This window comes from Oryza brachyantha, chromosome 5 (genome assembly GCF_000231095.2).
Source record: "Oryza brachyantha chromosome 5, ObraRS2, whole genome shotgun sequence".
Taxonomy (NCBI): Eukaryota; Viridiplantae; Streptophyta; class Magnoliopsida; order Poales; family Poaceae; genus Oryza; species Oryza brachyantha.
In genome coordinates this window covers 5,781,113-5,804,812 of record NC_023167.2, presented here as the reverse complement: position 1 = coordinate 5,804,812, position 23,700 = coordinate 5,781,113, and the positions used below count along the sequence as shown (strand labels likewise).

Here is a 23,700-nt window from a genome sequence, read left to right as displayed (position 1 = left end):
AAAAATCGATTTGTCACGGCGTTTGTTGGGTTGGGGTGGGCCCGGGGGGGGGGGGAGGGGGGGTCCTCCGAGGTGGTTTCGACGGCGGTACACCGTAACGTCGTCAGTCGTTGCCACTGTAGCCCGTTGCTTTGAATTGGGATTAAGTATATTTAACGTTTGTCTAAGCACGCTTGAAAAAAACCCTGAAAAATTGGCGATTTGATCATTTTAAAGATCTTATTTGGACGATAGAATGTGACAAAAAATTTGTTCTAAAAATAAAGTGGAATCTCAGCGCTCCGTTCGACATATAACATTGTAATATCAACTCGTCACGTATATTGGTGCTGAGTAGTGGTCTAAGTTGACGATATTATAAGTGACAATCGGATCTACGTACTATATAAATGGATGAGGATGATATCATTATCAGTGTTATGTAAAAAGGTTGAGATTGATGTCAATGTAAGATAGTTCGGGGGTGGGATATCTCGTATCTCACCTATGATTTCTTGGTCTCCATCTTAGCATCTTTTGTAGGTTTTTTCTACCAAAAAGTCCCCAATTTTATTTAAGAAAATATATTTTCTGTAAAGTTTTTATTTTTAAGTTTGAAAAATATGATTAATTTTAACTTTTACATTTTATATGAAAATTGTATATTATATGCTCTTATCAATTTTTTCCTCGAGACACTAATTTATACTTCCTTCCTCTCCCATATAGAGTATGGTGTTAGCCCCTATTTTTTTAATCCAAAATATAAGGGATTTTGCTGATTGTGAGGCAACACTTTAATTTGTATCCATCAATGTTTATACTATTTTATTTTACATCAATGAACTTTTGTATTATTTTATTCTCTGCCTACCAATTTTTGTAATACCTTAGGACTCAACTGCCACTTTTTGTGATATAATAGTAGGTGTTCTACTTCCTTATTTTTCTAAAAAAATATATAATCCATTAGGACGGAGTGGTACGTGTGATCATATTATATAGGAAAATCTAATGTTCTCAGTATAGGAAAATTTTGGTGTTCTTTTTATATGAAAAGAAGCATATTATATATTCTTTTTCAACTCAAATTTTCATGAGAGGACATCAATTTATTAATTCATAGGTATTGAACTCGGTATCTGTCAACACCAAAATTTGGTAAATTTTCTTATTGGATTCGGATAAGATAGAAATTTTATCTGGAAGAGTACGAATTCAACAGGGAATCGTGAAGACCAAGGCATGGCGGCGTAAATTTATCTATTAATTAGAGTTGGTTAGGATTTTTGTTTTATCTCCAAGAGGGTTAGAGTCTGATCAGGACTTATTTGTTTCCTTTTTTTCTATTAGAAACCATGTCGTATTCAGTAGGAATTAGAGATAGAGTCCACATAGGAGTTGTTATTTCTTTTCATCTATTAGTGGAGTCGTATGTCGTGTCCAATACGGATTAGCATACACCCGAGGGTATAAATATGTATGTCCGGAGTCATTGTAAAATATCTACATCACAATATAGATCAATTACTCTCAGTGCATCTCCACCCTCTTCACGGAGGTTTCAACACCCGTGGAACTTAGCACCTGACGCTGGGCTGCATCATCTCGATCTCTGGTGGAGGGGAAAATCCTACGTTCCGCCACCCAAGGTAATCGTATCGGCTAGATTAGAATTGTCTTGGTTCAATCCGATCTTCTAATCTGGTTGTGCGATTGCTAGTTATTGTATCAATTTTAGCTTGAGTTATTTCGGTATCTTGAGTTGATCTGGTTGACCATTTAGGGTGATCTATGTTGATTTGATATTTGCTATTTGACATATTCAATCTAATACTATCTCGGTTTGATCCGATCTAGTAGATTGCGTTTATCAGATGGTTTATATCGGATCAATGTATTTTGCTCATTATTTTATTGGAGTACCAGCCGATAGGTTATCAATCATCGGCTCATCGGCTTGATAGCAATCTAGATCTATCTAATATCTATCCTGACATTGCTAGACGTAATCTTGAATTGTCTCGATTTGGTCCGTTCTTCTATGATTATTCTTAGCAGGCTAGATATTATATAGATCTTGGTCGTTTGTCAGTCGTTCATAGCCGATGATCTTTGCCGATCTACATGCTTATCATATTTACATCAATAGAGTAGTCGATTGCCTTACTGCATTATTTTTATACCAATTGGCTGGATTTATCTAGATCGGTAGTTATTTATGTTGCATCGGCTTATGAGTATTACATGCAAATTAATTTTAGTCAATCGTAACACATGATTTGCTGTTTATTTAATTACTCAAGTTTACATGTATCGGATTCCCAGCCGATCCAAGCTTTCAACAGTCGATTGTCTCGCCTGTCGGCTAATCGCTGCTACATCAACATCTGATCGGCTGGATATTTTGTTACTTATCGGCTTGATAGCCGATTGGTTTGTTTTATTCTTCATCTTGTCAGTTGCAAGATCAAACTGACTAGCACATCCGCGCAATCTAATAATTTAGATCCTATACTGGAGCATTCTGAGAAAACGACTCCTAGGCCTTCGTGTGTGACACGTCAGATCATATTTTTGACATCAACAATATTAAAATCATAAAAAAATCACCCCCTTCAACCTCCCACCAAAATATTGAACAATGGGATAACTTCTGCCAACGGACTCGTGGACTATTTAAAGAGCAGACAATATATCTCAATCGGGCCAAAAAACAATACCTCTAACGGGCAAACAGATATTTGCAACTATCATAAAGTAAAGCCTGTTACCGATATGAATCATCAGTAACGGGCCAGTAACTTATCTCAGTCGGGCTCTAGATTATGCCCATCACTGACAAGGGTCATCGGTGACAGGCTTAGTGTGTCGGCTCGATTGAGATAAAGGAGGTAATCTCAATCGGGCCTAATCTTGCGCCCAACCCAAATGAGTGTCATCAGTAAAGGGCTATAACTATATGCACCTCGATATAGTCTGTACGAGTACATCTATGACCGAGTTAATTCAGGCTCAATTGAGATGAGTTCGTACTGACAATCCACGAAGCTCAGTCATGGTAGAGCCCGTCATAGATGAGAGGATCTGCACTAGTGTAGAGACATGATTAAGGCTCAAATTACTAAGTGCATATGCTACTATCTGTAGTCAGGGTTCACAATCCTGCCTCGCCCGTCCATGTCCGTGCGGTTACCATGTACACTAGCAAAATCATGGCGAATTCAAATCCAAAATAAATTGAATTCGAATGGTGCGGTAACCGTGGGGTTTCTGGTCGAAACCGTGTGGTTTCGAGCGAACACCGTGACAAGTACAATCCGTGACATGTAAAATACAAAATAATTTTGAAAAATATGAAAAATACAGGAAAAATAGAAAAATATTAAGTATCTATATTTGTGACAGAGGACATGTATTAGGGGAAAGAAGAAAATTTTGGCATGATCTTATCCACTACAAGTCTACAATAGTTAAATATGAAGATGAAAACTGAAACATATATAGTTCAAGTGCACTTATAAATGTATTATACAAGTATAACATAATGGTACTTAATCTAAATTCAACATGTGTCTAAAACAATTATCACATTGTATATATATGTGAATTACAAGCTAACACAATTTAAAAACCCTACAAAACATATTTATTGGGTGCCTCAAGTTTAACGGTTGTTGTCAATTTGTCTTTTAAATATGTAAAAACTGCCGGATAAAAACTAGAAACCGTCAAAAATAAAACAAAGAAAATGCCGGCTCTAGCACAGCTACCGTGACCGCCCTCAGCCGAAAAACTTCCTGTGAACCGTGGCTACCGCGTCCTACCACGATTCGGGGGAGAAAGCTGCGGTTACCGCGGGGAGAAGGGGACTTATTTGCTTGGGCCATGCTGGGCCTTTCCATAAACAGTATGATTTTTTATTTTTCCGATGAATTTTCCATCTCATTTTTTAAATTGCGTCTAGATCTGAGTTTTTTTTCATATATTTCTTGCACCAAAGTTCACTAAAAATAAGCTCTACCACTTTGTTTTCAAATTTCAACAATTATTTTAAATTTGCCTCAAATTTAAAAAGGGTTATCGTGCAAATCGAAACAGTGCCCCGTGGAGAGGTTGATTACCGCGGTTACCGCCGTAGTAACTGCGGTAACGTGAAACCTATATCTACCTATATCTAGTCATTAATAAGGCTCAAATAATCTGGAACTATAGTAGATTTGCTTGAGGAGGTTGCACCAGACATATAAATGTATAAATGGGTCATTTATTTTACCATCATTAAAAAGTCGACGGTGTCAAAGATAAAAAATATTACTGTAATTATCGTTTTGAACAAGAACATGTTCTCTTGAAACCAATTTTGACAATCATTATCTATTCTAATATATAATTTTAATAAAGTATATATGATTTTATTGGAATATCTTTTAAGATTAATCTAAACATAGTCTCTATGTGTTTGTAAGATGCATACTTTAAAAGTTATTGACGTTATTCATAGTATTCGAATACTATTCGAAGTTATACAATTTGACATCAACCTTATGCAAAATTACATATATTATTGGAACTAGAGTGAGTTTTTTTTTTGGCAAGTGACCTTTCCTTGATTAGAAGAAGATGCATGTTCTATTTGCTCATTAATTCTGCAACTATCAGAAAGCCATACATACACAAAAGATAAAATTTTGTCCGGTGAGCCCGACATTTAATGGGATCAAGAGCCCTGCAGATCGTATCGGTCACGTGACAACATAAATCAAACACCCTTACAGATAAGCTAAAGATAAATTAGGGATATGACTATTTAATTAAATTAAAGGGAAAATTGCAAAACTGGTATCATCCTAACCCATATGTTATTGACTGATACAGGTCATACGTGTTATTGAAATACCAATGAGGGAGACTATAGCACGGTATCCCATGCGCACGGGACAGGTTACTGAAACTTAAAAAGCACATCTCCGCGCACGTCTCCTCCAGACCACATCCCACGTAGTGTCGGTCTGCTGCTATCTTTTGGCTTTTGTCTGCTGCTGCGCGTGGAAAGGAGGAGAGTAAGAGCAGCAGCAAACAGGAACGTTTTCTACTCTCTCTTTATCAGATCTCACTACACTATACATTATTAATTTTTTATAGAGAGTGAACAACTCAAGGCAGGGAATGAAACAATATGCCTCATACATATCTATACAAGTACTTGATATATTTGTTTCTGTGGGCCCCATGTCTATAGCCATCAATAGCTACGACATTGTTAGGTCTTTTCACATATATTTTTTATACTGACTTGTTTATGTTAGGTCTTTTTATATATATTTTTCATACTGACATGTCTGTGTTAGGTCTTTTCACTTATATTTTTCATACCGACATATCTGTGATCGATGTGTAAAAAAGTAGTACTATGTTCACAGTTGGAAATCTTCTCTAAGTGAAACAAGGATATGAACCGTAGCAAGGATGTGTTACCACTTAGTATTGCCAGGTACCATATGATACCAGATAATACCATCAGGTATCATCCGGTATAAAGTTTGGTATCAGTAGTTACTTTGTGGTATCACATCATACCAGAAGGTATCACCTAATTCCAGCATGTATACACATGTTATAATTTTTACACTGGATAATACCATATTGATACTTGTTGATACCACTTAGTATCGCCAGGTATCATATGATACCAGATGATACCATATATCACATCATACCGGAAGGTATCACCTAATTCCAGCATGTATACATATGTTATAATTTTTACACTAGACGATACCATATTGATACTTGTTGATACCACTTAGTATCGCCAGGTATCATATGATACCAGATGATACCATCACGTATCGTCAATATAAAGTTTGGTATTAGTAGTTACTTTATGGTATCACATCATACCGGAAGGTATCACCTAATTTCAGTATGTATATACATATTATAATTTTTACACTAGATGATACCATATTGATACTTATTGATACTTTATAAATTAGATGACTATGGAGAATACGGGTGAAGATCAGCACCAATATGCGGGGTAGCACGGAGGAGCGATGACGAGCAGCGTGGAGGAGCAGCGCGACGCGGGTACATGGAGGCAACGCCAACGGCACAAACGCACGGGGGAGAGCATCAGAGTGATAAAACGCAGACTGCGTGGTACGTGGTAAGAAAACCGTCCCATCGGTATGAAATCCCGTATCGTAGTTTTTCTGTTTTTTTTGGTAAGTGACCTTTTCTTGTTTAGAAGAAGATACATGTTCTATTTGCTCATTAATTCTGCAACGATCAGAAAGCCATACATACACAAAAGATAAAATTTCCAACATTTAATGGGATCGAGAGCCCTGCAGATCGTATGGCTCACGTGACAACATAAATCAAACACCCTTCCGGATAAGCTAAAGATAAATTAGGGATATGAATTAAATTAAAGGGAAAATTACAAAATTGGCACTATGATTATGCAAAATTAAAAATATGTCATCCTAACCCATATGTTATTGACTGATACAGGTCATATGTGTCATTGAAATACCAATAATATATATCTAACTTTGCAAAATTATAATTACACGTTTATAAATTTTTATTAATTAAATGGAATAGAAGATCGGACCTACTTGTGCGCGGAGCCGCGGATAAAAACATACAGGCACTCCCGCCGCTCCCCTCTCCCTCCAAAACTGCGCCTCCCGCTCCCGCGAAAACTCACCCTAGATCGAAACCGGGATGGCGGCGGCGGTGGACGTGATGGAGGAGTACGTGGCGACGGCGAGGGAGCGGCGGGAGGAGGAGCGGCTCAAGGACGTGAGCCTCGACGAGTGGCTCCCCATCACGTCGTCGCGCACCGCCAAGTGGTACTACTCGGCGTTCCACAACGTGACCGCCATGGTCGGCGCCGGCGTGCTGGGCCTGCCCTTCGCGATGGCGCAGCTCGGGTGGGCGGGCGGCGCCGCCGCCATCGCCGCGTCGTTCGGGATCACGCTGTACACGCTGTGGCAGATGGTGGAGATGCACGAGGAGGTGCCCGGGAAGCGGTTCGACCGGTACCACTAGCTCGGGCAGCACGCGTTCGGGAGGCGCCTGGGGCTGTGGATCGTCGTGCCGCTGCAGCTCATCGTCCAGGTCGTCACCGACATCGTCTACATGGTCACCGGCGGCCAGACGCTGAAGAAGTTCGTCGAGCTCAGCTGCGACGGCCGGTGCACGGACATCCGCCTCACCTTCTACATCATGATGTTCGCCTCCCCGCAGTTCGTCCTCTCGCAGTGCCCCAACTTCAACTCCGTCTCCGCCGCCGCGGCCGCCATGTCGCTCTGCTACTCCATGATAGCCTTCATCACCTCGGTGGTCAGGGCCGCCTGATGGCCCAGCTCACCTTCTCTCACAATCTCAGTGGTGTATACACGAACACAAGCTCGCTAGCTTCTCTCGGTGGATGGAAACACACAGATGCACAGGAACAAAAGAAGTAGCACACACAGAAGTTATTCGGTACTGCACACCAGCACCAGAACTTGCACTTATATTCAGCTCACTGCATAATCACACCACTGATTACATAGCTTAAATAAGCACACACACGCACTGATTCAGCCACGTTTGGCCGCACGACTCGGCCAAACTCTCCCGTGGCCACACACTAATCACCTTTCTACATGCAAAGCACATTTCTCTACATGCAGATCACACCACTAACCACTACATGCACGAGCGATTTGATCCACTCTTCTACCCATGACTGATTCACTTGACTTGGCCCCAACTCCACGCCAACGTGCGCATGCATGACTGACCAAACTAACTAACACATGCATCGGCTAATTTGCTCCTAATCACTCACCACTAATTGACTAAGCACCTGATCGCACAAGCATTCCCACCATACACAACTCACACAAAAAATATATATAAAACAACAAGATTAATTCTAACACCGCCCACCCGGCCGCCGCCGCCGCCACCGCCGCCGCCGTCGACTACGGCTTCAAGGCGACGACCACGTCGGGGCGCGTGTTCGGGGCGCTCAACGCGCTGGGCGCCATCTCCTTCGCCTTCGCCGGCCACAACGTGGTGCTGGAGATCCAGGCCACCATCCCGTCGACGCCGGAGAGGCCGTCCAAGAAGCCCATGTGGCTGGGCGTGGTGGTGGCCTACGCCGTCGTCGCGCTCTGCTACTTCACCGTCGCCTTCGCCGGCTACTACGCCTTCGGCAACGCCGTCGAGCCCAACGTCCTCATCTCTCTGGAGAAGCCGCGGTGGCTGGTCGCCATGGCCAACCTCATGGTCGTCATCCACGTCATCGGCGGCTACCAGGTCTACTCCATGCCGGTGTTCGACATGATCGAGACGGTGCTCGTCAAGAAGTACCAGTTCACCCCCGGCCTGCCGCTCCTCGTCGTCGCCCGCTCCGGCTACGTCGCCGCCACCATGGTCGTCGCCATGACCTTCCCCTTCTTCGACGGCCTCCTCGGCTTCTTCGGCGGCTTCGGATTCGCGCCAACCACTTACTTCGTAAGCGATCGATACCATTGCACCCATCGTTCCATCGCCATTGCTGCATCAACAAACTGCTCCTCCAAACGCATTAATTAACGCATTAATTCTTGGTTAATTGTTTGCTTAATTAAACGTGCATGCGCTGTTTGATGCTGCAGATTCCGTGCATCATCTGGCTGATTGTGCGCAAGCCCAAAAAGTACGGCCTCTCGTGGTGCACGAACATAGTAAGTTTCAGTGTTCACTCTGACGTTCCTGAAAAATCAAATCAAATCATGAGTTGTTTTAATCATGTTCTTAATTGCTTGGTCAGTTGTTCATCATCATCGGAGTGCTGCTGATGCTGGTCTCGCCCATCGGAGGATTCCGGCAGATCATTCTTGACGCGAGCAAATACAAGTTTTACTCTTGAGCTGATCTTGCCTAGAAGATTAATTACAGTTTTCAGATAACAGGTCTAGAGGATGACAGTGGAATTCATAGATATAGCTATAGTTTTTGTTTTCACGGTTTCATCAGCAGTATAAGATGTAGCTTTCCCAGTACCTGGAAGACCAGACATGGATGTATTATTTGATCTGTGCCCAGGTCTCTATGGAAAAAGTTTTTTAGCACATGGGTGTACACGGCGTTACTTGCATGTCATCTAAATAGTTATAAAAAATATGAAACAATTTGACAAGATAGTTTAATATGAGTTATATCACTCCACCAACATGCTAATTTAAATTCAACTTCTACAAGTTGTAGCAAAAATAACAAAAACAATTATGAATATCCGTATACTTAGTTTCAGTTTTGTTTGTTTTTTTTGCTACAACTTGTAGAAGTTGAATTTAAACTTGTATGTTTATGGAGTGATATAACTCATATTAATCTATCTTATCAAATTTTTTTATATTTTTGATGACTATTTAGATGACATACAAACACACGGGTGTACATATACCCGTGTGCTAAAAACTGTTTCCCAAGTCTCTATCTTTAAATTTTAGAGTTACAATATACGGAGTATAGTTAGAATCTTGCTATATTTTCTTAATTGCCTGTGTATTACTATATAATTAATTAATTTTAGCTTGTGTGCAATAACTTGTTTGGATGGGCCTCCTTATAGGTTGACCCGTACATATATTTTAGGTATCCCGTACATATATTTTAGGTATTCCGTTGTGTCTCGGAACATTTACATGCATCTTACCTGATTTAAAACCAAACAAATACAGCGTTGTGTCACGGAACATTTACATAAAAGATATTTTTAAACCAGAATCAGGTAGATATATGAAACCTCGTTTTAATTTTTAAAACCAGAATCAAGCAGATATACGCGTGAAACCTTGGTTGGAAAAATAATACTCCTTCCATTTCATAATGTAATAAGTTTTAGTTATCCTTAGATTTATCTATTAATCAATGTATATTGTTTATATATATGTCTAGATTTATTGATATCTATATGAATTTAGGATACGCTAGAAAATCTTACATTATGAAACGGAGGTAGTATATGATTGTTTGGCATTTAGATAATAATTTAACTCGGATGGTTAAATTGGTAGATATAACTTTTTTCCATGAAGTTGGATTTAGGCCTTGATTCTTTTAGCTTAGGATTATTATAATCTAGATTATTGGGAGTAAGCTGAAAGAAACAAATAATTTATTAAAGTAGTTTATTATAATCTAAAGAAACAAACAATTTAGGTGAGCTTTTTCTAGCTTATTGGGTGAAAAATTACCCACCATGCATGCCACTCCACTCCCTCTTTACACTTGCAAACCCAATAATCTAGTAAAGAAACAACTCACAACTTATTCTCCTACAGATTATAACAATCTAGCTAATAATCTGACTCAATAATCTAGATTATAATAATCTTAAGCCGAAAGAAACAAAGTTTTAGTTTTTGTTTGGCATCCAGATAATAATTTAACTCGGATGGTTAAATTGGTAGATATAATTTTCTTCCATGAAGTTGGATTTAGTTTTTGTTTGGCATCCAGATAATAATTTAACTTTTTTTTTGCGGGGAAGATAATAATTTAACTCGGATGGTTAAATTGGTAGATATAACTTTTCTCCGTGAAGTTGGATTTAGTTTTTGTTTGGCAGATATACGACGATGGTAGAGTAGAAACGCAGGATATATTTTGACGTTATGCATGACGTAGATTTGCAATCAGGAGCGCATATCAAACCGATCTCGCCGTGGGAATTCTCGAATAGCTCCGGCGACGGCGAGTACTCGAACACCAGGAGAGCAGGACTCTGCCGTCTCTGCGTGGACGTTCAACGGACAATGGTTCAAGCAGCTGCGCTGCTGGCTGCTGCCCTACAGTACGTCGTACACCCCTGCGCCTCTAAATCTCTAACCAGGTGATCGATTCTACGAAGAATTTAAAATTGATTAATAGTTGATAGTTGAAGTGTTAGAACACTTGAGAACAGTCGGTAGTCAATGGTTGGTTCATTCTATATTTCTATGATTCTAGCTCTCTCTCTATACAGACTTTATATCTTGCGTGAGGAGTACAGTGAGGCATCGATTACTAAACACTCCCTCCATTTTATAACGTAACGTATTTAACTTTGTTGCTTGCAATATTTAATCATTTGTATTATTTTAAAAATTATGAAAATTTTATTTATTTTACTTATGACTTACTTTATTATAAAAAAATTTTAAGCAAAAGAATTTTAAGCATGATTTGCCTTTTTTATATTTGTACTAAACTTTTTAATAAGACGAATGGTCAAACGTTGTAAAAAAAAGTCAAACATATTATGTTATGAAACAGTTGTAATAGCTGATTAGTAAACACTAATAAGATGAGCAACCCTGCTGAGAACCACCGTACGAGATCATGTCCATACATCAAATTACCACGACAATGACTGAGTTTGTGTTAAGCCGACAGCTAATAATGTTAATTTATTTTTAATTACTAGGCCCCATCTATGATACAATGTCGTCAAGAAAGTATCCATAGGATAGTGAGAAAAGAATACTGTGCAAATTTCATACATGTATTATAAAATTTAAGTGTTTAATAATAGTGTGTACTGAATCATCTAAGCTAATATAAAAAGTACCACTTAATTTTTTTTATAAGCCCACCTAGAAAAATTTACGCAGGAGTTTAGTAGTCGTAGCCGTCAGATACATCAGGTCTGTCTTCACAGATGTAACTGCCTATAAGCCAAAATTTAAATTTTAGAACTTAATTTTAGACTTAATTTTGTGGTTTTTTTTATCGTGGTTTATTTTACACATTTCGCTTTTGAGTTTATATATACATATATATAAAAGTTTTACCTACAAATAATTTTTCGTTTAAAAAACGCGTTTTTTGCTTCTTCCTAAAAAAGCGAAACGATGGAAGCCATCCATCCGACAACCCAGTAAGTTGTATTAGCCTTCCAATTACTGCTGTAATTAACATGCCACCTCGCAACCACGTTCATGTTGTCCATTTTAACCACGTCACATCGCACCTACGCCACGACCCTCATCCCACCGTCGTGGTTGTGATTTCTCCCTCAACCCGCCGCCGCCTCTCCCTCGCCCGCGCTGCTCCCTCACGCCGCCCCCGCCGCGCGTTCGCACTCCCTCGCCCAGTTCTCCCTCTTCTTCGGAAGGTCCAATCAGTCGATCAGTAGTTCAGTGAGGAGCAACGGGTGGTGAAGGAATGCAGCCAATTCATCGCTTTTCAGGTAATTACAGCATTCTGAGATCCGGTATTATTTGGATGCACTAAAGTATATTTTGCTTTTAATAAGCAACTGTTGACTGGTGAAGATATTATTTATTACACATTTTGTGTGCATCTTTGTGAAGTGTTTATCATTTGCTGCAGGGACTTAAACATACAAGTAAAATTGAAGGAACTTTTGATCAACTGGAGAGATCAGCTAGAATATCATAACAACTGAAGACAGTTGAAGTTCAATTAATGCAATGTGATTGATGATAGCGCTCTTAAAGTTTTGAGGTACCTGTCAACATGTAAAATTTTCGTACCTTTTCTTTTACAGCTTTGAAAATGTTACTTGACTGAAAGCCACTCAGGCCGAGTTCGTTCCCAATCCATTTCCTCGTTTTTTTTTTCACGCATCCTATACTACTAAATGGTATGTCTTTTGTAAAACTTTTCTATAGAAAAATTTCAACACAAAATTCAGACTAATCTATTTTTCTAATTTTTTATAGTTAATAATTAATTTATGATGTACTAATCTATTTTTCTAGTTTTTCGTGCCGGTTAATAACAATACTGCTCAACGCAGCCTCAGCTATCTGCTATCTAGGCTGTAACACTGTTGTAAGGAGCCAATGAATTGATTTTTCTTGCCATGAAGTGGTGCAAATTACTGGCCGTCACTTCCTGATTGTATGTGAGGCTATGCTAATTTGTGGTTTGGATAACTATGAACTGAAACACAGAGGGGAGAGAAAATGATGCAGGTATTGTGGCCAAAATCCTGTTTACTGAAACCTCGAAGTAACTGAACATGAAAATATCTTGAAGCAATGATTTATGAAATGAGAAGGGCAGCAAGATTAAAAAACATATATTACAAGGATTGAAACTGGCTTAGCAATATGAGCAATCAGATCGTTACTACTGGTACTGTCGAAATCAGAATTCCAAAACAGATATTACCAGGATTGAACATTAACAATGAGCCTCAGGGAATGAAGTTTTTTTTTTCCTATATGAGCGCTTCGTGGAATATACATTTACAATCACCGTACTGCTGCTCCATCCTCACCGTACTGAAGAACCATTACGGGGGCTTTGTGGAATATAGTTTTTTTTTTCCTATAAGAACCATCGATGTTTATATTAAAAGAACACAAATCAAATCACTCACACCACCATTTGCTAAGACCAATGATCACTGCTGCTGCCTCAATCACCCAGGAGGTCAGGACAAAGGGTTGCACATGAACTCGAGGAACTTAATGATAATATACTCCTCCAAAAAAAAAGAGTGAAAATGACAGGCATTCATGACAGGAATGTTTTTAAGCTGCACGGGTGGAGCCAAACCAGCCACCGAGTGAAAGCATCTGGACCGAGGGCAAAATCGTCCACAAGAAAATACAGTCACCCAGAACAGTATAAAACTCAGCTCAAAGCGCAGATAATGGCATGGATCAAATTTAGTAAAATAATAGTGGCATGAGTCAGCATTGACGAATAGTAATGATATTTTTTTAATTCACTGTATTTGTAATGGCATGTATCCAATAAACCCTAAAACAAGTAACAAAAGTTCACGGATAACAAACCACATCAAATTAAAATCGCTACATTTTCATATGATTTTTATAGGTATATGGTGAATCTACCAGTCCATGAATGAGTTCTTGAATTCTCAGTAATTCACAACCATCCATCAAAAACAATATCTGCTGTGCAACAACATTGTCAGCAATACTAAAAATACTCAAAATCGGTGTAGGACTCGCCGGTGCTCGACTTGGCGGCGGCGCCATCCGCCGCCGGCGACGGCGCCGTGGTGCCTTCGGGCGTCTTCTTGTCCTTGGGAGTGGCGGAGGCGGCGTACTGCCGGAAGTCCACCGGCTCCGGCACCGACGGCGGCGTGAGGCTCCTAACGAGCGCCCAGTTGACGCCCTCGAAGAAGGGGTGCTGCTTGATCTCGGTGGCGCCCCGGGTGAAGGCGATCCTCCGGTGCGGGTCCTTGACGAGCAGGCCGCGGATGAGGTCGCGCGCGACGGCGCTGGCGCCGTCGGAGGGGAAGCGGAGCGGCTGCTCGATGACGTTGCAGAGCGTGGCGCGGTTGCCGGCGCCCTTGAACGGCGTGGCACCGTGGAGCAGCTCGTAGAGGAAGATCCCCAGCGTCCACCAGTCGACGGCGCTGCCGTGGCCCTCGCCGCGGATGATCTCCGGCGCCAGGTACTCGTGCGTGCCCACGAACGACATGGACCGCGCCTCCGTCGGCTCCGCGTTGAACTCCACCGCCGCCGCGCCGTTGAGCAGCAGGCCCATGTCGCTCTTGGACGCCTTCCGGCTCCGCCGCGGCAGGATGCGCGGGAAGAAGGACGACGGCTGGATGCAGCCCTGGGTCGACGACGCCGAGATGCCATCGCCGTCCAGGCCGTCCCTGCCGCCGCCCATCCCGCCGGCGCCGGCGCCGCCGCCGCCGGTGGCGTGCACCGAGGAGGACTTGACGAGAGTGGGGCAGACCGTGCAGCGCAGCGAGAGGTCGAAGTCGGAGAGCATGATGTGGCCGTCGTCCCTGACGAGGACGTTCTCCGGCTTCAGGTCCCTGTACACGATCCCCAGCATATGCAGGTACTCCAGTGCAAGCAGCACCTCCGCCGTGTAGAACCTGACGCGTAAAATATTGCGCTTTTTTTCAGCGAAAATTTCAGTGTTGATTTTTTTTATGTTGCCAATATATACAGTTGTATATTGAATAGTAGAAGTTTACGTAATTTTAGTATCTCTCGATACCATACTAAATTTTAATTTCAATAGAAGGTGTTGACCTTTCTTGATACAAACTTAAGAACCGTAAAATCAACCTCCAGTTTTTTCAAACATAACAAATAAAAGCTTAAGTTTGAACAAATACTTCCTCTACTTTCTTTTGGCATCTACATCTGACTATTTCTTTTATTTAAAAATTTACATAATTATTAAATTATTTTTTATGATTTGATCTATTACTAAAGACATTATAAACATGGTTTATAATTTTACATATACGAATAGAACGAATAATCAAATATAAATCTAAAAGTCCATTGTGACCAATGTTAAATAAATAAACTGGAGGAAGTATTAAGAGGTGATCGTAGCGTGCCTGTAAACGAAAAAAATATTTTGTGAATAAAATTTTTATATACGTGCTAGTAATTTGAAAGTCCAGGCTAACAAATAAACTACGACGAAAAAACTTCAAATTTATTTAAAAATTTAAATTTTGGTTTATAATTATAAGCAGAAGCGAGAAGATGGGATTTTAATTTGTTTAAAACTTATAATGAAACAGCATGAAAATGGAGTGGGCGGTGACCTGGCGGCGGGCTCGGAGAAGTGCTTGCAGGGCTGCTTCTGGCGGAGGGAGTGGAGGTTGCCGCCGGAGCAGTACTCCATGACGAGGCAGTAGAACTTGTCGGTCTCGAAGTGGGTGTAGAGGGTGGGGAGGAAGGGGTGGTCGAGGAGGCCCAGGATCTCGCGCTCCGTCTCCGCGCGCGCCATCTTGTTCCGGCTCGCGATCGACGCCTTGTCCATCACTTTCATCGCGAAGAACGCCGGCGTGCCCCGCAGCTCCACCAGGTACACGCTGCCGATGTCGCCGTACCCCAGCCGCTTCAGCAGCCGGAAGTGCGCCAGGCTCAGCGCCGCCCCCGCGTCGCGCGCCGTCGCCGCCTGGATCGCCTCCCACCGGCTGTCCCCGCCCGTGTGCCGCTTCACGTGCTGCGCCGCCGCCGCCGCCGGTGCCGCCGCCGCGGACGCGCCGCCGCTGCTGCTCTCCAGGCTGTTGCTCCGGGTGCTGCCGCTGCTGATGCTCTCCAGGCTGCCGTTGCTGGCGGCCTCACCACGGCTCGCGCTCGCTGCTGCCGTCGTCGTCGTCTCCGGCTTCTGCGGCGGCGCCGTCTTGTCGGTGTGATTCGGCTTGTTGTTCTTGGGCTTTGGTTTCTTGTCGGAAGAGGTCTGGGAGTGCGACGATGGTTTGGAGGTTGTCGATCGAACGGCGACTTCATCTTCAAAGCTAGTCCGATTGTGTTCTGTGCTATTTTTATGAGGGCTAAAATCCATGCCGTCCTCCATTGTTGTACTTTACTGAAGCTTGAGTTTCTTGGTAATCTGGAAATTCACATGGTATAAATCACAAATTGATAGGTAATTTAAGTAATAGTGTGTTACAATCGATAACGGGTTTAGCAAACAATATTAGATGAGTCTGAACAACTTAAATAGAGTTTCAGTCTCCTTTGCATTTGATTTTAGGCTTAGTGGAGATTTCAATGGTCTTGACAGAGATAGTGCGGATTCAAGCCCCCACCGTTCACATGCTAAATCCGTCCTTATTTACAATGCAGGAAAAATTTTCATGTTTGTACAAATAATGCACTTGTCCTATTTGTACAAATAATGCAATTGTCCTTTAAAATTTCTATGGTGTAAACATAGCCAAATTATTCTTGTCTTGGGGCATTCTCAGGCCTCCTTGACAAGTTGCTAGCACTTGATACAGTTCTAGTTGATTATGCGTCTTCTTTGCTTATTGACATCTAGAATGAGTTTGAGATTGAATTTTTGAAAGATCATACAACTTTAGATGCAAATAATTTTGAATTCTTCGAAGTCATTTGTACACAAGATCCCACTGCTAATTTGTTATGAGACTATTCATTCTAAAACAGATAATGAAAGGTTATGGCTACCATATAGCTACTAATATAAAAACAAAACCGGTAACAGTACGAGGAACTTCATTTATCGCAATAAAACAACCTGAAGATCAGACCAAGAAACACAAACCTGGAACCAAATCTTGATAAAGGGCTTCAAAGTTCGAACAGCAGCCAAATTTGAACAATGCTTCATGTGATACACAAGGAAATATAAAAGCTGAAGGGGATTAATCAAACAAGATTAACAGAAGGTCTCTTATTCGTCCTGCCATGCTTGGGAAGCTGCAATTGGCAGCAAAACAGGGGAATGCTTGCTTTGTTGGGAGGAAATAAACAGAGTAGAAATGCATACAGACTTTGCGTTGAATGGTTTGTGGGGCTGTGAGAGCAATCCGTGCGATGGAGGGCAGCATGAATGGACCAAGAATGCACTTGCTAAGTTTAGTGAAAAACAAGTGAGGTATTCTGGGTCATCCATGGTCTCCCTATTCTTGTTCTTGTCCCAGGTCATCCTTTGCAGAGTCCTATTTGAAAACGTGTGAAATTGTGCTTCAACTTGGGCTACCCAAGAAATTTGCTAGAGTCCAACATGTGTATGCTCTCACAGACATCCCACCGACACCAGTAACAAATTGTCTGCAATACAATTTGATCTTTTTGTTTTTTTATGAATAAAAGATGAAAGATAAAATATTGTCTAGCTTTTTATTGGATATTTAATAGTGTAAATGATATAATTAACTACTACAAAGTCGAAAATATATGTAAAATCTTTTTATAAAAGGCGTACCAATTAGCATTTCAGAGAAGATGTAAAAAAAACCAAAAAATAATCTATACTATATAGTGCTATAAGAAAGAATTCATCCCTTATACCTTGTATCTTTATCGAAATTGAGGATTTACATTTCTAACCACGTATTAGTGACCATAGATGACCCCACATGTCACTTGGCATTGGAGAGTAATCCTCAATTTTCAATCAAGCCGGAGGTACATGATCCAATCTCCCATCATGAAGCTAGGTTGACTAGAAACAATTTCCGTTCATGATTATACTCCTCTCCATATTAAAATATAACTGTCTTCTCGGAGTCGAATTTGACTCGAACTTCTTCACCTACCTTGTTGCCCCCCTTGCCCCAACTAATCAAATCATCTTTCATTTAATTTTCTCGTATTTTTCTTATCTCAATCAATCGTAAACATCTCTTATGCCATTTCTAATTTCTCTAAAAAAACATAATTACCTATATTTTAAAAAAGGAGGGAGTAAAATTTAAGCCAAAGATGGCAACAATGTCCAACGATTTAGGCATGGTAAATTTAGTTATAATAACCCACTTTTACTAAAATTATGCTTGTCTTAGTTTTAAGAGAAATTCCAACGTAGCTTCGTTTGTGTACACCTCCATGGCCTAAATCATGCAGCTAGCCTCCAGTTTTGGAAACACGATAAGATTATGTTCCCAAGATCACTGCTTTTATTTTTGTCGTAAGAAGGTAGAGGTGTCTCTACCTGTAGCCATTTAATTGATTGAAATGAAGTGTTACAGGGAAAAGAGGGGGGGCACTGCTAATAATTGGGTGCCATATTTTCTTTTTCTTATTATGTCGAGTGCCTCAGGTAATGGTAAAAGATCAAAGGTGCACCAATTGAGTGTCATATTATCAAAAATATTTTTTTTACCATCTTTGAGAAGTATGTCAAGAAAAAAATTAGTATAAAATATTTGATATCTCAAGATATAATATACTTCAAGAACTAAAAATTTTACACTAAACCTCGAGATAGCTTTTTAAAGATAGGAAAGAACCTCTTATCAAAAAATCTCCAGGTAATGGCATTGTGACCTTTTTTTTTTTAACAGAACGGTACAGAGTTTTTGCTTTTCAATTAATCAGGGCGAAATAATGGTTTGCAAAACAGAACGACATAACTGCGAGGAATTGCAGAAACCGTGAAGCTTGTCCCGTCTGAGCTCAAGAACAAGATCAGTGGATCAACAGTATCTACTATCTATGGAGATGGCTGAAAAATACAGTAGCTTGCTGCCAATAACACAAGACGATGTCTTTAACATCAGAAACCATCAGAAGAGGTCTCTCAATTTACGCGTGTTAAAAAAAAATAAATCCTTCTCCTGGTTGAACAACTGTCTACAGAGTACAGACATCATCAGTACTAGCATTTTTTTGGTGGATTTTTCTTGTCCAACTTCTTGTTTTTACCATTTTTTTCTATTCCATTTCATAGTTTTGATCCTTTTTCTCTTCGATAATTAAGCAGAGAAATTCCAAAAATAATGCATCAATGATCATGCCAGTTTCATCACCACAATCATGCCCTGATAGCATACCAAAAGGGTAAACTGTTTCAACTGCTACAGCCTGCTATCTTTGCTGGTTACTGCTGCCAATGGTTACTGCAGCAGAGTCCAAATACAATATTGCAGGAAAGCCACCTTTGGATCACTTTCTTCCATACTGGGTGTAACTGTGAGCCATTTTCCATCTCAACTGATGAAGTAGAATGCAAGAAATGCTTTTTAGTATTCTTTCATAAAAAAGTAGCCATGATGGCTCCAACCACAATAACCACCGCTGCAAACAACCAAAGCTTTTTCTCTTCCTCCCAATGGAAGCATCAGTTCAGAAATATAACCATCATTGCTGCTCGATCTGCTCTCATTGTAGCATCCTCTACCTCTAGCTGCTAGCTAGTAGCTGCTCCTTGCTCTGCATCAACATAGATGGCTGTGCCAAAGCAAGTTCAGATCGTCCTGTTCGTCACAGTGATCCTTGCTGCAGTGGCTGTCCATGCACAGAGGGATACCTGTGGTGCCGAGCTGAACACCTTCCTGCCGGCGCCTTTCAATTCATCCAGGCTCCTCTGCAGATCAGTCTGGAACGGCTTCATACTCAGGGTAACATTCCTTATCTGCTGAAAGGGATCATTTGCAAAATAACCATGCATTCAGAAAGATTGTTGCAGATGCCAAGTATAGATGTGCTTGTCTCACCTGTCAAATGTTAACCCTTTTTTTTTTAATGTTAAAAGTAGAATAAGGCTAAGAGGCAAGGATCAGGAAAACGGGTCATAATTGGAATATGCTAAATTATAGCAAACATGTATTAGAGCTTCTAAATGGTACAAGTTCATCTTGCTGCATCGTGCATACATTCGTATTTGAAACCACCAGGGCAGCAATAGTTCATAAGGCACTTCTATTGATTAATTTAGCTATTCTTAGGTTCCATGAGATACTGAAGGACCATAATTTGGTCTTCAGATAACAGTCTAACTTGAAGTAATTTCCCCTGGTGCTCTTCGATAACCAAATATAAGAAATAAATTACTCTGTTATTCAACTTTTTTTTTTTTACTTTTTTACTTTCTTTCGTTGTGCATTGTGAACCATGGTTAGTAACTTCTAACCATTGGAGTAGCTGACACTATTACTGCTAGTCAGTACTCAGTAAGTGCCTAGGAAAATATGTCCACATATATATTCCTGCAAATACTTGAGCTGTCCAATTCTGTTGATTCTTGTCTCTTACACTTGTTCCCAGTTGTACAAGATGTCAAACTGATATTGTACTTTGATTTTTTTTTTCCTTCTCCCCTCCTTTCGCAAACTGTGCTATGGCCACCAAGAATCCAAGACAAAAGTGGAAAGCAGAAGAATTGAGTTGATCTTTAAATAGCACAAACTGATCTTTACTCTGTAGAAGATATCTGCTGAATAATTAAAATTGAACACTTTGGAAGTATAATCTATGAATTGAAAATTCTGAAAGCATTTTCTAGGAACAAATTTAGACTTAAAAGACATTCTACTAGATGGGAATATCCAAAAATGTAGAAGTACTATCGAACATTTCGTAATCAAATAAGAAGTATCAGACATTCTTAACAAACATAATATTACAAAAATGCACATGTTCTAAGAAGATCACGACCATCCATGTAATATTTGATATTGATCATGTTATTCCAAAAATATTTATTTATTTCACCGCTCTGCTTTCTTCATTGTACAAAGTTGTAAAATCTATCCTTAGTTCATGTTGTCTCTGCACATCTTGCAGTATTCACATTTGCAGATTGAAGATGACACCACCAACATTGTACTTTCAGCACCCTATTCATCTGGATGGGTTGGAATTGGTTTCTCAAATGATGGGAAGATGGTTGGGTCCAGTGCCATGGTTGGCTGGATTGATAATCAAGGGAGAGCATACATCAAGCAATACTACCTAAGTAGTCAGGCTAGTTCAGGAGTGAAGGTAGATGAAGGCAAGTTGCCCACAACAGATGTTCATTCTGCAGCTGTGCTCTATGGAGATAATATTTACTTAGCATTTCAATTGAAATCCCCTCTTCACATTGCTCGACAGTCCGTAATTTTGGCTTTGTCAAAGGTATCACCAAATAAGTTCCATCTTGCAGAACATGATGACAAAACGACTCTGTCTTTTGACTTCTCATCAGGTATAGTTATTGACTTATGTTCTATCACAGATAAATTTATTTTCTATTGAAGTTTGTTTTTATGCTTGGTACTCCTCCGTTCCAAAATAACTTTATTTTCACTCCGCACATACATTGCAATACAAAAACAAAAAGATTAGAATACCCTTCACTCTATAAAATCCCAATACATTTATACCACACTTTATCTATTCCCAATGCATTTACTCTTTGATTTCATACATTCCAATACAATGATTACTCAGAGATGAATTATTTTGAAACAAGTTAGAATGGGAAAAAATGATCTTATTTTGGGTAGTAATAGACTAATTGTACATGCCATGTTGAAGCATTCAACGCATTCTTGGAGCATTAAGAAAGTAGAATCAACTATGATGTACCTAATTCCAATTCACTGGACAATTTCTAGAATGCCCATATAAAATATGTTTCAGCTCAAAAGGATGCTAAACTACTTGAGCCTGTTCCGTCACAATTATAGAAACACAACTCAGAAGAAAAAGTTTTGTTATATTGTCCCAGAAACGTGAAACATTATAAAGGTTATTAGCATTTACTCACGGCACAACATGGCACATTTTACAATTGTCACTTGGTTAGATTTGTATTACATAACATTTAACTGAAAAACGGACCTTTCTGAATCATTACCTAGATATGCAAATATGATTTAAATTCTGATTTCAAAAGGATGAACTAGACTTTTAACAGAACCCGATCAGTGATAGCTGGAGATAACGCCAGAAATGGACATAAAAGAAAATTAACAGTGACAATTTCAGCAGATCTTTGAATGTCACAAGAAATTTACAGGAATTTGAACTCCATTTAGAAGGAAGGAATTTTTCATGCAATAAATGGGGAAGTTACAGATATGGTTAAATTCCTGGGGGGTTTGATGGTAGAATGGCAAAGGAATAGTGCGAAAATGCATTATGCAGCTGAGAAGTGGGTTATTGTTGGATATAGAACCAAGAGTCTGAAAATTGATATTTGTTTCAATAACATGAAAAAACATCCCAGATACCACATTATGCAATGAATACAGCCAAAAAATTCATTGATCTTGCTGGAAAAGTTACCTGAATCGTCAGTCGTCACAAAGACAATCCCATTAAGGTTCAACCAATGTTTATTAGATCTCATTAAGAAACATGTTTGCCATACGATTTGATGATAACACATCATAACACAAAAGTTCAAAGAATATTTTCATTTTTCAGACATTGAACTAATTTTGTACAAGTAATAACATATTAGCAACCATACATCAGCAAAAGTTCAACCTAAAATGTAATACAAGTCCAAGCCTGGCCCATTTACTGCCATGTATAGTACCAAATTTTCTTTAACAAAATGTTTTTCAGTACTAACCTTCAGATAACCTTTTTCCTGCTCAGGTGATTCTGTTAGTACTTATTATTATCCATACCGACTGAAGAGGAACCATGGTGCATTTGCAATTTTGGGCTGGGGTGTTCTGGTACCACTGGGAGCAATTGTTGCTCGTTATCTCAGACATAAGGACCCACTCTGGTATTACCTTCATGTTCTTCTGCAATTCATGGGTTACATCATTGGGCTTGCCGGTGCTGTTTCTGGCATTGCTCTGTACAATAGAACTCATTCAAATTTTACTACACATAAAAGCCTTGGCTTTTCAGTTCTTGCCCTTGGTTCTCTTCAGGTTAGTATGATCATGCAATTATTTTGAAATTCTGACTGCCAATGCATATATCATTTGAAATTCTGAAGCCATTTGTTTGTACTACATTTTTACAGGTTATTGCATTTTTCATCCATCCTGATAAGGATTCTCAAGTACGGAAATGTTGGAACCAGTGCCACCATTGGTTAGGCAGGCTTTGTATTTTCTTGGCAGCCATTAACACTGTTCTTGGCATTGAATCAAGTGACACCAACATCTCATGGAAAGTGGGTTATGGAGCTGTAATTTCTGTTTTGCTGATAAGTGCCACATGCCTGGAGATCGTGATGTGCACTAGGTTGTCCAAGGAAGGCACTTGTGCCGGTGGACTCCAAATGCCAAATCATCATCACACATTGACTGTAACCTAGTTTGTTTCTGATATGACAAAAAAATTTAAAATTTTCTGGTGGTTTTTGTTTACTGATGTGAGAAATAGTCAGCCTACTAGTATTTTTTTGTGTTCATACGTGCCAGTGTATTTCTTTTTATAATTTTCCCCTTTAATGAAGAAGAGAGTGATATTTTTATGAATCAGTTCATTCCTCTATGGTTGACGGCAACATGATACCAAAGAAAAGCTGAATTGTATGCTCATTACTCCCTCC

At 40.0% G+C, this 23,700-nt stretch overlaps 2 protein-coding genes and 1 pseudogene across 2 annotated transcripts; 2 read left to right on the top strand and 1 right to left on the bottom strand.

Moving 5' to 3' along the window:
- Positions 1–6,413: 6,413 nt before the first annotated feature.
- LOC102711158 lies at positions 6,414–9,159 on the top strand (annotated as a pseudogene).
- A 4,535-nt stretch (positions 9,160–13,694) lies between these two features.
- LOC102710878 (serine/threonine-protein kinase AGC1-7-like) lies at positions 13,695–17,203 on the bottom strand. The gene is made up of 3 exons (XM_040524537.1): positions 17,014–17,203; positions 15,542–16,335; positions 13,695–14,851 (listed from the first exon to the last, which is right to left on the bottom strand). The coding sequence occupies exons 2-3, from the start codon at positions 16,297–16,299 to the stop codon at positions 13,936–13,938; spliced, it is 1,674 nt and encodes a 557-aa protein (XP_040380471.1). The 5' UTR covers positions 16,300–16,335; positions 17,014–17,203; the 3' UTR covers positions 13,695–13,935.
- A 2,363-nt stretch (positions 17,204–19,566) lies between these two features.
- On the top strand, positions 19,567–23,628 carry LOC102710593 (cytochrome b561 and DOMON domain-containing protein At3g61750-like). The gene is made up of 4 exons (XM_006655060.3): positions 19,567–19,813; positions 20,979–21,381; positions 22,785–23,071; positions 23,167–23,628. The coding sequence occupies exons 1-4, from the start codon at positions 19,640–19,642 to the stop codon at positions 23,461–23,463; spliced, it is 1,161 nt and encodes a 386-aa protein (XP_006655123.1). The 5' UTR covers positions 19,567–19,639; the 3' UTR covers positions 23,464–23,628.
- Positions 23,629–23,700: the final 72 nt, after the last annotated feature.

Bases quoted from the DNA above. Each gene is read 5' to 3' on its own strand.
- LOC102710593 (XM_006655060.3), top strand. From the start codon at position 19,640: ATGGCTGTGCCAAAGCAAGTTCAGATCGTCCTGTTCGTCACAGTGATC. The intron at 21,382-22,784 runs GTATAGTTATTG...TTTCCTGCTCAG, and splicing joins GTCTTTTGACTTCTCATCAG to GTGATTCTGTTAGTACTTAT. The intron at 23,072-23,166 runs GTTAGTATGATC...ACATTTTTACAG, and splicing joins TTGCCCTTGGTTCTCTTCAG to GTTATTGCATTTTTCATCCA.
- LOC102710878 (XM_040524537.1), bottom strand. From the start codon at position 16,299: ATGGAGGACGGCATGGATTTTAGCCCTCATAAAAATAGCACAGAACAC. The intron at 14,852-15,541 runs GTCACCGCCCAC...TTTACGCGTCAG, and splicing joins TTCTCCGAGCCCGCCGCCAG to GTTCTACACGGCGGAGGTGC.